The sequence below is a fragment of the Xenopus laevis genome, chromosome 1L (assembly GCF_017654675.1).
Source record: "Xenopus laevis strain J_2021 chromosome 1L, Xenopus_laevis_v10.1, whole genome shotgun sequence".
In the NCBI taxonomy this organism is placed as follows: domain Eukaryota; kingdom Metazoa; phylum Chordata; class Amphibia; order Anura; family Pipidae; genus Xenopus; species Xenopus laevis.
The window spans coordinates 44,262,257-44,277,055 of record NC_054371.1 but is presented as its reverse complement, the minus strand read 5'-3'; the positions used below and the strand labels follow the sequence as shown (position 1 = coordinate 44,277,055).

Here is a 14,799-nt window from a genome sequence, read left to right as displayed (position 1 = left end):
ATGGAGGTATATAGGGCCATTTTTAAAGATATAAAGTATAACCAGTACCATATATTATTCATTATTGCCTACAAGATAAGGGGGTTTTCACCAATCCTATAAGTCTCCTTTAATGCATCAGGTGGCAAGTGTAGAGAGAGCTTAAGGGAGCCTTGGAAGATAATAATACAGCTAGATGTACCGTGTCCCTCAGGGGCCCCTGCTTGCTGTAAGAATAGTCAGAGGCTGACAACTGGACGCCAACATACTCTCCCTTACTCCCAATACACAGTGTTTGTTGTGGAATATAAACTTGTAAAAAAAATGTTTTTTAGTGAGAGAAGCCCTGCTTGTAACTGACACACATTGACAACTGAACGCTCCCAGGGCACAAATCCTGCTGCAGCTCTATTAAACCGCAGCAACTATAATTTACTGGCGTCGCCTTCGGTTGCTAGTGTGGCCATTATTACACATTTTATTGCAATACATTATCAGGTCTAAAGAAAACTCATCTGCATTCCGTGTGTGTATATATAGTAATACGCTGGGTGGGAGAACTCTAGAAGGAAAGTACATATCTCCCAGAATGCTCTATGAGACGCACAATGTAAAGAGAATTACAGATGTTGTGAACAATCTGTATTTAATTAGCACTGCAGGTGTGGGAGTAATGGGAGAAGGGAAGCTCTCTGCCAAAGGCAGGAAGCAGGAAGTGAGAGTGTGTGAGGTTTATATCCTTATAAACGGTGAGTTCTGATGTCATTTTTATCACATGACTCACTGAAACGTGTGGATTATAATAAATAAAGTCCCCCCAGTTGCAAAATATGAGGATATTAGAAGTTACCTCGAAGTTCAATGACCTGTATAAAAACACTCTGCCTTCGGCCTCATGTTTTTATATGGTCATGAAACTCCTTGGTAACTTATAATATCCTTATATTTTACAAGAGGGGGTACTTTATTCACTATATAATACACAAAAGCCATGAATATCCTGTAAATGATATCCTTATAAACGGTGAGTAGTGATGTCATCAGTTATAAACGGTGAGTAGTGATGTCATTTCTGTCACATGACTCACTAAAATTTGTGTATTATAATAAATAAAGTACCCCCAGTTGTAAAATATGAGGATATTAGAAGTTACCTCGGAGTTCCATGACCTGTATAAAAACACGAGGCCGAAGGCCTCGGTAACTTATAATATCCTTATATTTTACAAGAGGGGGTACTTTATTCACTATATAAATGTAGTTTTCCAATGCTCTTTATTTCACTGTGCAGATGATGTGCAGTTTGGCTGTTCACGATTGGGTATTAGAGACTATAGTAGAGCAGCTGTTTGGCCAATAGAGGCTGCAGGTAGCAAAGCTGATAGTGGGTTCTTTGCAGTAATGAAAGAAATGAAGGGGTCTTGAGTAGAAACAACTGGAATTGCAGCTCAAAAGAATAATTCTTAATTGTTCTGGTGTCATTGGTCCCCACACAAATCTTTTGCACAGCCCAGCCCTAGAGCCTGCCCACTTGCCCAGAGTTTGTGGCCTCCTGCAAAACTGAACAAATAAACTTATGCTGGCAGCATGTGCCTAGCACTTTATTCAGTTAGGCAGGCGTGCATAGAACAGGCTCCTGCACACTAACACAAAGGGGGTTATTTATTAAAGTCTGAATCCCAATAACGCCAAAAAATTCAGTTCTTTTAACTATAAAATCAGAATTTTTAGTGGGGGAAAAAAACTTGAATTTTTTGAGATTTATTATACAACAAGGATGGAAAAAGTCAGAATACTGGCCAAATTATTATTCTCTCTGGAGAAATGGGGCTTTAGGGGTGATATAATAACTATGTATAAATATATAAGGGGATCATATAATAATCTCTCTAATGCTTTATTTACCAGTAGGTCTTTCCAACTGACGCAAGGTCACCCATTCCAATTAGAAGAGGCTCCGCCTAAATATTCAGAAGGGGTTTTTTACAGTGAGAGCTGTGAAGATGTGGAATTCTCTCCCTGAATCAGTTGTACAGGCGGACACATTAGATAGCTTTAAGAAGGGCTTGGATGGCTTTTTAGCAAGTGAAGGAATAAAGGGTTATGGGAGATAGCTCATAGTACACGTTGATCCAGGGACTAGTGCCATTTTGGAATCAGGAATTTTTTCCTCCTCTGAGGTAAATTGGAGAGGCTTCAAATGGGGTCCATACAGGTATGGGACCTGATATCTGTAATTTTGGGGTTTTCCCAGATAGCGGGTCTTTCCGTTATTTGGCTCTTCATACCTTAAGAAAATCGTTTAAACATTAAACAAACCCAATAGGCTGGTTTTGCTTCTAGTAAAGAGTTATTAAATCTTAGTTGGGATTAAGTACAAGGTAATGTTTTATTATTATTATTGAGAAAAAAAGAAATCATTTTTAAAAATTTAGATTGTTTGGATAAAATGGAATCTATGGGAGATTGCCTTGCCGTAATTTGGAATTTTCTGGATAATGGGTTTCCAGATAATGGATCCCATACCTGTATAATCAGCACAGGATAAGGCAGAACAGTGATATCAGGGTATAGCACACTTCTATAGCCTGGGGACCCCAAATATTTCTGTAATGTGCCCTTTACTTGTAAATAAAGGTGGTCTGATTTCAGGAGAGCAATACCCTTTAAAGAAAAAAGGAAGAAAAATATTTTAAGTCTTTATTTACAAAAGCTCTAAAAACCAATAATATCCTTTGTTTGCAATTTTTTTTTTCTTATGCACTAAAAAGGACCACTCTGTTGTTACACAACTGTAACTCATTTGGAAAGAAAATAAAGCAATTCCAAAGGTAGAAAGCAGGTGTATGTGAATGATAGACTTGCTGGTATCTCACCAATGTCCGTGTAATGATAAAATCCACATTGATGTCCGGAGAACACTCGTGAGCCATTGCCAAAAACAAAACTCCGATTTTACAGTTTCTCTAGTTAACATCCAACGACAGGGTAGAAAAGTACTCCACAGTCATCATTTATATATATATTTATTTATTTATTTATATAAAAATATATTGCAAAGATATTGTCAAAACAAGTCATCTAGTATTACACTACAGCTGCAACATTGTTCAGCTACGACTTTAAATAGGTTTTTGTTGTTACAACAAATAATTACACAACATTTTAGCAATACAAAAGAATATTGTAAATATTCCCTCATTTTATCTGAGCCAAATTTATTCCTGGACTTCTGTGTTGCTTGTTTAGCCAGGGTGAAGATAAAAGTGTCTAGTTGAAACAGATATGGTTTAGGTTTATGAACGGTAAAACCAGGCCTGGGATACTGCAGCTTATAACAAGTAAGAACACTCAGCAGTTATGCAGTTGGTTAGTATTTCATGTGCTTTTGGCTGCAGCAGAGGCACAGATCTATGTGCAGAGGCTAGAGTCCTGCGCGGAACCAATTTGTTAAACCCGACCCGCAACCCACATACTTGCCGAGTGGACCCGCTACCTGAACCGCAAGTAACTTATCTGCCATCCAATCCGCGACCCACTGACCATCAAGAAACAGGAAGAGCTGTCATTGTAAATGGGAAGTGACATCATTAGAAGTAGGCGTGATCAGAAAAAAATGAAGTGCTCACAAAAAAAAAGTAAAACTCGCTATTGAGAAGACCCGCAAACCCGGAGAACAGCCGACCCGCGTCTATACCCGCTCCCAAAACTTCTACCTGCAACCCGCAGGGTACCACAGGTTTTTGCACGTAACCCGACCCGCTGCATGACCCTAGCAATGCCTCATACAGGTTGCTCAGTGGTTATCAGTGAATAGGTACAACAATGTACAGATGCTGAAACTGATGCATATATTGATATATAGTCTTTCCTGCATTCAAAACTCAAGGCCAGAATGAAAGGAGATAAAGTGCTTATCATCTGAGCACAATGGTTGTGTATAGCTGATAGATTCCACTTTGGAAGCATGAGGATGACAAGGCAAGTAAATAAGGCAAAAACATCTTTCACCATGTGATGAAGCATTACTGTGATGTGATGCCAGCTGATATTTAGGTAAGGCAAATAGGAGTTACCAAAGACAAGTGGTTCCACATTGGTAGAAAAATAAAGGCAGAAAACCTGTGTGCGGGAGACTGGGGGGTTCAGTGTCTGAGGAATATCACCAGAGATAAAACATTTCCTTAGCTTGCCAATGAAAAGTGCAGTTTGTGTCGGTCTCACGATTGTTTATTGGCTTCCTCTTCATATGCGTTTCCTGTACCATTCTGTACGTAAGAAGATCCCGATCCCAAACCATACAAACGGCAACAGTATTTTGCATCGTCTATGTGATCCTCGAAGAACATCTGAAAATGCAAGCAAACACACAAGCATGCGGTGTATTAAGGGTATGGTTAGAAATGATTGGCTGAAGATGAAACATACAGTAACATTAAAGGGGCTGTTCACCTTTTATTTTTTAATTATCTGCGGTTTTTGAGTTATTTTGCTTTTTATTCAGCAGCTTTCCAGTTTGCAATTTCAGCAATCTGGTTGCTAGGGTCCGAATTACCCTACCAAGAACCAACCATGCACTGACATGAATAAAAGACTGGAATATGAATAGGAGAGGACCTGAATAGAAAGATTAATAATAAAAAACAGTAACAATATCTGTAGCTTTACAGAACAGAAATAATTTCAAATTATACAACATAAATAATGAAGACCAATTAAAAGGTTGCTTAGAATTGGGCATTCTATAACATGCTAAATGTGCAATACTGTCATCAGTTAATACTGCTGCTCCATCACACGTCTGCACTGAAATCTGTTTTCAAAAGAGCAAACTGATTTTTTTTATATTTAAAAAATCTGATATGGGGCTAGATATATTGTCAGTTTCCCAGGTGCCCCCAGTCATGTGACTTGTGCAATGACAAACTTCATTCACTGTTTACTGCTGCGCTGCAAGTTGGAGTGAAATCACCCCCCTCAGCATCATATCAGCAGAACAATGGGAAGGTAACCAGATAGCAGCTCCCTAATTCAAGATAACAGCTCCCTGGTAGGGAGCACTCAAAAGTAAAATCCAGGTCCCACTGTGTCAAATTCAGTTACATTGAGCATACCTCCCAACATTTTGGAAACAAAAAACTGGGACAAAAAAGGTGCCACGCGTAGTGCGGCAACATTTTTTGTCCACGCCCATTGTTGTGGCCACACCCCCTAATTACCATGTTCATTTTACAAAATTTGGCAGGTTATGAAAGTTTGAACATATTTCTGTGTTTTTTTTTCAGTTATTACAGTTCTGCTAATGAAGGTGAATTGCCCTTTAAGCTGTGAGTCTAACTTTTCCCAAGGGACCTGATATCTTATATTGTTACAATTACTTATTTGCTTATCTCAAAATTGTTACAAAGGTATCTTATCTGCAGTTGTGGCTGTTCTGGGCATATGCAAATTCGGATCTGCCTGGCAGAAGGATTCGGATGAATCCTGCTGAAAAAAGGCCAAATCATGGGCGAAATCCTTGATTCGGTGTATCCCTACCAAAAATGTAATGTATAAAGGGTGGAGTGACTGGATGTCTAACATAATAGTCAGAACCCTGCTTTTCAGCTCTCTAACTCTGAGTTAGTCAGTGACATGAAGGGAGGCCACATGGGACATAACTGTTCATTTAGTTTAAGCAGCCAGGTCAGGATAAAAAGTAAACCAACTAAAAAAAATAAAAGGTACTGATTGTCTAACTGAAGTCTGTTGCAAACATGCTTCTTTTTAGGTGAAAAATCAGTAAATGCCATATTATTTTCTATTTTCCCAGTATTATTTTTACACAGAAGGGTTTATTTAAGGGATAGGGGCTTCCAAACTACCTTGTAACGGTTTCTTTATTTTTGTATTAGCTAGTACTAATAGATATTCCCTGTGCAACTGCAGCATTACAGTGTACATGCAGATCATGAACATGTGATCTTACTTCTCTCATTTTGAAGAAGGCCATCCCTGTTAGTAAGGAGTCAGAGCCTGCCTGATGCTGAGAACCAATCCGCTCGAGTTCCAGCTGCTCCGCCACTTCCTGCAATCCACCCTGCCAGGAGACAACGGGAGAATATTACAGAATACAACGCAAATGCTATGGCCCCATTATTTCTTTTAGTGGATTCAGTATTTTGCCAGATCCAAAAATGATGGATTGATGCAGCTCTAGGGCACAACAACGACGCTTATCACTGGCAGCTGTTTAAGCAAAGCCAGACACAAAGTACAATGACATTTAGCCAAATGACTTCTAGCGGAAAAATATCAGAATTTCCACCATGTTTGACCATTATTTAACTAAGCGAGACTTGGACATTTTATTTTAGTCTCACTCACCTTGAGATTTTTGCAGCTTTTCATCAGGTATTTGACATCATATATCACAGGGAAAAAGAGACGCAGGATTTCAAAAAAGTCTAGTTCTACCTCGGGTAAGTTTGAATTTGTCAGAATTTTTATTAAGTAGCCAAAGTCATAGCCACTGCAATGGGAAACGATACAGAGAGGTCACAGAAAGTCATTTATAATGCTAATGCAAACAGGCATCTGCCACTGAAAATGAATGTCATTTGCATGCTTTTAATCAGGTGAGAACATTTGAAGTTGCCCATAGGCAAAAAACATTTTCAGTGGTATGGGACCTGTTATCCAGAATGCTCAGTATTTCCATAATTTGGATCTTCATACCTTAAAGGAGAACTAAAACCTAACTAAAGAAGTAGGTTAGAAATGTTGTACATTATGTTTTGGGTTTCTGTACCAGCCCAAGGCAACCACAGCCCTTTAGCAGTAAAGATCTGTGTCTCCAAAGATGCCCCAGTAGCTCCCCATCTTCTTTTCTGCTGATTCACTGCACATGCTCTGTGCTGCTGTCATTTACTGAGCTTAGGGACCCACTCACAATGTACAGTACACATAGAATAGAAATGTCCCAATATAAGGATGATTAGTAATTAATACAGATATTCACTAAACTGAAACCAGTGCAATAAGATTTAGAATTTAATAATCTACCCTGTAGTATCAACTTATACTACAGGCAAACTTAATTTTCTGCTTGATAATTTGCGACGACCCCTAAGCTTAGCTTCTCAACAGCTGCTCAGAGCCCACTGAACATGTGAGTGTCACAGACACTTTCCAAGATGGTGACCCCCTATAACAAGTTTGAAGTCCTGGGTCATTGCTGATATTGTGATGCAGAAACGTTAGGCTGGTGTAACAAGGTCGTAATATAAAATATTGCATTTTTAGCCATATTCATTTATAGGGTTTAATTCTCCTTTAAGTCTGCTCGAAAATCATGTAAACATTAAGGGGCAGTTTTATTTAGGATCAAGTAAATTCAAATTATTTTTGGTGTCAAAATTCACACATTCCAATTCAATTCAAATGTAACTTTGAATGTGAGATTTATCACCCCTTGACCATGCAACAGTTCTAATTAGAATATTCGCCACCTAAAACCTGCCGAATTTATTTACAAGTCAATGGCAGAAGTCCATTGAACCATTTGAATATGTTAATTCCGGACATTCGAGTTTTTTTCGGAGGGAAAACTTTATTCAAATTGTCAGGTCTTAAATATCCTCCCGTTCGAGTTGTTAGTATATTCAAATTTATTAGAGTGAAAAAAAAAATTCACATAAATTCGAAATTTGACCTTCTACTCATATATAAACCCAATAGGCTGGTTTTGCCTCCAAGGTACAGTTTTATTAAAAATTTGATCAAAATAGAGTCTATGGGAGATGGCTTTTCCCAAATTCTGAGTTTTCTGGATAATGGGTTTCCAGATAACAGATCCCATACCTGTACCAGCCCTATTTTGTTTATGTGAACAAAGGTGTATAAAAGGTACCTATGAGTAAGTATCCTCGGATACGAAACGCGTAAGCATTGTTTGTTTTAGCTGTTTCTGAATAAAGGCTTTTAACGACACCGGTTGGCTCTTGGAGTGCGTGCTTCTTCGCTATTTGTTGAATCACTCCCCCAGCTACGGTTTCGGGGCGCTGCACCTGGGCCACCTAATATCATCTGTGAGTTTTCTACTTCATAAGACTGCTGTGATTATTTATTGTATGCTTTATACTGGTTAAAGCTACACCCGAATATGATAGACCCAGGGTTTGTATACCTGGGTCCTACTCTGCATCAGGTGAGCTACTGTTTGCATTATATACATTATATACAATTGGGGATCAAGCCGCCGGTTTTTCCTTGTAAACAAAGGTGTATACCTGTGATGATGTAGAACATATACGGAATAAGAAACCCCTATTGTAATATATATGAGCGGATTATCAGGCATTCCATGACTATTAATGGGACAAGGATGTAGGTTGTGTGCTTTATATAGGTCATGGAACCATTAATACACTTTTAAGTTTGAAATCTGACATGGGGATATGGTCAGTTTCCCAGCTGCCCCCCGTCATGTTACTTGTGCTCTGATAAACTTCAATCACTCTTTACTGCTGTACTGCAAGTTGGAGTGATATCACCCCCCCTCCCCAGCATCATATAGAACACTAAAACAGGGATGTTACAGGTATGAATTCAATACATTACATACTACTATAAATTGTAAACAGAGTAATATGCTAAATATTTTCTTTAAACCTATTGGAAAGGCTGGATAGATAGGTATACAGACAGCCGAATTTGTTATATTGAACCATAAGCGATTGCATAAACAAGTTCAGCAACTTTTATATAATCATTAGGCAAGATTACCAAAGATAAAAACCAAGAAAAATAATTGGGGGGGTGGAATTACTGATTATAATAACAGTCATAATAAAATCATGTGGAATACAGGGATTGGCAGGGCCCTAGACATCACCATCTCTGTGCCTGAATGCAGGATATGGTTTATATAGATCATGTGTTAAAGGGGTAGTAGATACCTATATACAACATAAGCAAAATTAACAGAACTTATGCAAAAAAAATACAATTTGCCTATTTAATTAGCAGAGTTAGTTTATATAGCGATATTGATCTTTGTTCAGACAGCCCCATTCCTTGACCCTTTGTTATGGCTGGTTTGGCCTACAGATAAGCAGAAGTTCCTCTGGGCAATGGTAATTATGTACAACAGGCAAGATGTATGTCGAGCACAAACCCTATTGTTTGTACTCATGCAGGCCCGGATTTGTGGAAAGGCCACCTAGGCCCGGGCCTAGGGCGGCAGGATTTTAGGGGGGCGGCATGCTGCTCAACCACACCTAGGGTTGCCACCTTTTTTTAAAAAATTTACTGACCAGTGATGGGGGGCGGTAACGCCATGACGCAAAGAAGGGCGGGCCATGGGTAAATGGGCTGGTTATGACATAAAAAGGGGCAGAGCCGCGTGCAGCAAAAGGGGGCGGGGCCCCATCGCAAGAGGGGCAGAAGACGAAGGAGGGGTACGTTTCTGGCGGAGGGCCAAGGGCTTTTGTTATAGGTATTACAAATTACCGGCAGCTACATTGCCGGTAAATTTGTAATACCAGCCCCGGCCGGTATTTTACCGGCTGGGTGGCAACCCTAACCACACCCTCATTGGTTCAAGAACACTGGGGATGTGCTGGAGATACAATCATTTCTTAAATTCCCAGTACAACAATCCCCATTACTCCGGTCCCGATGATGAAAATTTGCACAAATAAAGGTGAGGGGACAGGGGAGACGGACGACAGTGGGCCTAGGGGCACCTGCTATGTAAATACGGCCCTGTACTCATGTTGAACAAAGAGGGGTATATACTGTCCTTTAATAAAAGGCAGAATTTGCTGCAGGTCCACTCGTGACTAAACTGTATCATTTGGCTGCTGGGGGATGCTGGGTATTGTAGTTCACCAGCTAAAGGTCCGACATGCAGTTGAAAAGTAAAGCTGTCCAGGTACAGGTATCCCTCTTGCAGCCCTTGTGGATTAACGTGCTGAAGGCTCCCGGGCTGTATATTAACTTAGTGTCATGTTATTGTGCAGAACACCGGCGCTGCTCACCACTGCCTACTACTACTACTGATGTGTGTGTGAGACAATACAGACATCTCTGGGATGCCCGGCACTGTCTCTTACAGTCCACTGTCTCTTATAGGCCACTATTGTAGCATTCACAGCTCCACGCTCTCCCTGCCCCACATAAGATAACTGTGGGCGCTGGCGGAGTCTTTCAATTCCACCTCACAGCCGCGCTCCCACAACCAGCATTGCCGACTACCGAGAGCCCCTACACGTCATAAGAGTGACGCGCCAGTCCTACTACGGGTTCCTGGTAACCTCCTCCCGGGCGCATGCGGATGACCACCAAGGGGGCGTGGAAAGTCACCCTAGTCTCAGTCTGGCAGGTGACATGATGTCACAGGGTTTCAGCGTCACAAGGCGCGACCCATGGAGAATGAAAGTAAGTGGGAACTGTGGTTGTGCTCAGTGGGGTAAGGACAGAACTGTTTATGGTGTATGTGTGTTTAGGTGTCTACTGTGTGGATTGTTTGGGGATGTGTGTGTCGGGATAAATACATGGCGTGTACCATGACAAGGAATAACTGGGTGTATACCGTGTGTATTAGAGGAATAGACCACTAACTGTAGGGGTTTGACAATGTACACTTCTGAAGGGGGAACTTAATAACAGGGACACTTCTGAAGGGGGAGTTTAACAAGTGACACATCTGTAGGGGGAGCTTAATAACAGGGACTCTTCTGAAGGGGGGAGCTTAATAACAGGGACACCTGTAGGGGGAGGTTAATAACAGGGACACTTCTGTAGGGGGAGGTTAATAACAGAGACACATCTGAAGGGGGAGCTTAATAACGGGGACACTTCTGTAGGGGGAGGTTAATAACAGGGACACATCTGAAGGGGGAGCTTAATAATGGGGACACTTCTGTAGGGGGAGGTTAATAACAGGGACACATCTGAAGGGGGAGCTTAATAACGGGGACACTTCTGTAGGGGGAGGTTAATAACAGGGACACATCTGAAGGGGGAGCTTAATAATGGGGAGACTTCTGTAGGGGGAGGTTAATAAGTGACACTTCTGTAGGGGTAGTAATAAGATACAATAATTAGGGTACACTTATGAAGGGGGGTAATCAGGTACATTTATGAAGTGTACAAGGTACAATTAATAGGGTCCACTTATGAAGTGGTGAGGGAGGTTAATAGGCTACATTGATTTACTCTGTATACCAAGGATATGATGATGCCATTATTTGTATATCGAAATGATTATTCATTCTTTATCCAATGATTCAGCCGAATGTCAGACCGAATGATCCACCCCGGTCTGCGTTTCTTTAATCATTGTGCCCTGTGAATACACATTGTGCCCGGTGTGTCAGTCATTTGGCTTTAGGGGTTTTACAATGGGTTCAGCTGAATTGTAAAAAATTGGCCTAATCATGCAAAAAAAGTGCTTGGCTTTGTCTAAATCTTGAATTCCATGCAATCCTAGTTCAGGGATAGTATCTATTAGGCTAAGGCAGTGGTCCCCAACCAGTAGCTCGTAAGCAACATGTTGCTCTCCAACCCCTTGGATGTTGCTCCCAGTGGCCTCAAATCAAGAGCTTATTTTTGAATTCTGGGCTTGGAGACAAGTTTTGGTTATTTAAAAAACAGGTGCACTGCCACACAGAGCCTCAATGTAGGTTGACAATCCACATAGGGGCTACCAAATGGCCAATCACAGCACTTATTTGGCACCCCAAGAAATTTTTTCATGCTAGTGTTGCTCCCCAACTCCTTTTACGTCTGAATGTTGCTCACAGGTTCAAAAGGTTGGGGATCCCTGGGCTAAGGGCACACTGGGCATATTCTGAACCTGTGGATATACACGTGCCTGCAAACAGAACTAATGCATCTGCTCAGGTGCAAACACACACAGCGGATTTCAGTGTCAAAATGCATGATCACTGGTGTTTCACTCTGTGTGTCTGCACCTGGGCAGATGCAGTGGTTCCATTTACAGGTAAAGAAAATTGCTGATTTGAGCGTTGGGTTTGACTGTCAGCCTGCGTTTATCCCACAGGCTGAGAATCGACCCAGTGCGTCCTTGGCCTTATCCGGAAACCCAATATCCAGAAGTATCGGAATGTCATTTTCTTTAGACGTTTCAGCAACCTGTTTTTTTTTTTTTTTTTACTTTTTGCCCCTTTCTCTGTAATAGTAAAACATTACCTTGTACATAAATTCATACTATTGGCAAAACCATCCTATAGGGGTTTTCCGGTGTTTAAATGTGTTTAGTTGCTTTGTGGTGCTCCAACACCTTTTCGTGAAAACCCCCCAGGTCCCAAGCATTCTCTATAGCGGATCCCATGCTTGTATGAGCAGTGCAAAGAAAACATATAGCAGTTTTAGAAAACAGAACATTTTTATTTTCACAATAGTTCCCCCTTAATACAACTGTTTTCAGGATTTTTTTTTAATTTGCTATTCACAGCTGATTCTTGGCATTTTTGCGTGCAATTAATTTATGTGCTGGCTCTGTCTACAACCAGTGGATTACTACCTTGGCACAGTCGGCTGGCAAGATTACTTAAGGATTTAGCTTTGCATACTGCCCTAATCTGGGAGGTCTCAACATACATTTCATTCTCGTCTTGGCCATGCCTACTGCCAAAAGGTTTCTTAACTCAACACAGTCTGCTATCCAGATTGGTTCCTTACCTAGTGGTGTTTTTTACTCAAATAAATCTATACTTAGGGCTAGCGGAGGACTAGCTAAATGGTCCAACATGCATTTAAGATTTAGGCTTTCTCTAGGCATTTCCAAAATATAGGCGTGGGATCCCTTATCCAGAAAGCTCCAAATTACAGGAAGGACATGTTGGTATTGGTATGTGTAGGGACAGGAGATACACGCACACAAACATATCTACTCTATGATTGTGTGAGGGTGTATTTTTAACACAACACATACAGTGTGTGAAATCCCAGATCATTGATCATCTCCTATTGAGAACCCTCACTCTGTCAGCTCTTAAGGGGAAAGTATACCCCCACCCTTACCTTGTTTCATTGGGAAGTGATGGATTTGGGGATTTGAAGTCCCACTACAGGCCCGGAATTCATCACTTTATATTACAATATTTTGGGATTCGGCCCAATCTTTCATGAAGGATTTGGCAGAATCCGAACCCTAATTTGCATATTCATATGTGATATAGGCAAGGAAGTGTTAAGAAGGCAAAAGAAACACAATTTGACAAAAAGTCACAAGGTTAAGGATTTGATTAGGCCAGGCAATTGGATTCTGTGAATTTTTCTAAAAAAGGCTGAATCTCAATCCAATTTGGTGCATAAGGGATCTTGGGAAAAAGCTCAGTGGAGTTATCATGGTTTTCTTCAATCTGTGGAATCAGGTATAGAAAATACATTTATATTTATATCTACAAGTATTTATGCATCTGTGAACAGAAGTCTGACTGAATGAAGGGAGGTATATTTTCTGTCTTGCTCCTTATTCCTAGAATTATACTCCCTTGTACCTAATGCAAAATCTGTCATTTTGTTTCTTCAATTCACAGTTCAATTCTACCTCTATTGGTAAAATGTGTGTGTCTGTATATATTACTATGCATCTGTGTGTTTTGAATGTGTGAAGTTGCAGGTTAAATTATTGTGATAGGGGTTATTATAATGTGTTTGTTGCGTAAAAATGAGTTTGAAGGCTCTTTATACATAATTTCTTTTGTGTGTAAAGACTGGAAGACGCTCTCTTCATGTGTACTCTGTTTATAGTGTGTCAATACACAGAAAGATGTATAGGTACAGATTGTTTTTCCTGTTCCTGTTTCAAAAACTTTTAACCCCAATGCATGCTTCGTACAGGTGCATGCCCCCAGCCTGCTGATGCAGCTCATGTAAGAGATGTGTGAGGATCCATATCTTCTGTCAATGTGAGGAAGAAACAGATTCTCTTGTGTAACTACCAGAAACTCAGCTAAGCTGTTCCCTGCATCTCCCCTCCCCTTTAAAGTCTGAAAACAGCAACAACATCATCATCATCATCCTATTTAGAGCTGGGCCACTGAGCTGAGATTATCTGCACGATGAGTTGGCTCTTCCCCTCGTCTAAGAGCAACAGACCTCTTCAACAACTTACAAGCTTGCAGCAGCAGAAACAGAGACAGATTGAGTCCCTTAAAGCTTGCCACAGCAGGTAAGACAGCCTGTTGTTGTGTTGCATCGCAGGTTAACACAACACTAATCATCCAATGTACACCTCAAATAGCACTGCAAATATTAAAAGGAAAACTATACCCCCAAAATGAACACTTAAGCAACAGTTTATATCGTATTAAGTGGCATATTAAAGAATCTTACCAAACTGGTATATATACTTAAGTAAATATTGTACTTTTATGTCTCTTGCCTTGAACCACCATTTTGTGATGGTCTGTGCTGCCTCAGAGATCACCTGACCAGAAATACTGCGGCTCTAACTGTAACAGGAAGAAGTGTGGAAGCAAAAGACAGAAATCTGTCTGTTAATTGGCTCATGTGACCTAACAAGTATAGTTTGTTTGGTATGTTTGTGTGCAACGTGAATCGTATGATCCCAGGGGGCGGCCCTTATTTTCTAAAATGGCAATTTTCTATTTAGGATTACCCAATGGCACATACTACTAGAAAAGTATATTATTATCAAAATGGATTATTTAACCGAAGAACGGTTTTACATATGAGTTGTTTTATGCAATATCTTTTCATAGAGACCTACATTTTTTGGGGGGGTATTCGTGTTTACCAATAAAATGCCATCTTTTACCATTTATATATTTTTCTATTTATTGG

General features: G+C 40.4%; 2 protein-coding genes across 4 annotated transcripts in view; one reads left to right on the top strand and one right to left on the bottom strand.

The window, feature by feature from the left end:
• Positions 1–3,656: 3,656 nt before the first annotated feature.
• LOC121400544 (CCR4-NOT transcription complex subunit 7-like) lies at positions 3,657–9,300 on the bottom strand. Its single transcript, XM_041583867.1, has 4 exons — positions 9,272–9,300; positions 6,346–6,490; positions 5,948–6,058; positions 3,657–4,328 (listed from the first exon to the last, which is right to left on the bottom strand). Exons 1-4 carry the CDS (start codon positions 9,298–9,300, stop codon positions 4,200–4,202), a joined length of 414 nt encoding a protein of 137 aa, XP_041439801.1. The 3' UTR covers positions 3,657–4,199.
• The window catches only part of vps37a.L (vacuolar protein sorting 37 homolog A L homeolog), a 26,038-nt gene continuing 17,592 nt past the window's right edge, over positions 6,354–14,799 (top strand). Inside the window, exons 1-2 of one of the 3 annotated variants that reach the window (XM_041582774.1) lie at positions 6,354–6,440; positions 13,834–14,164. In XM_041582774.1, the coding sequence (XP_041438708.1) occupies positions 14,055–14,164 (110 nt within the window). In that variant the 5' untranslated portion in view covers positions 6,354–6,440; positions 13,834–14,054. 3 annotated transcript variants of the gene reach the window in all.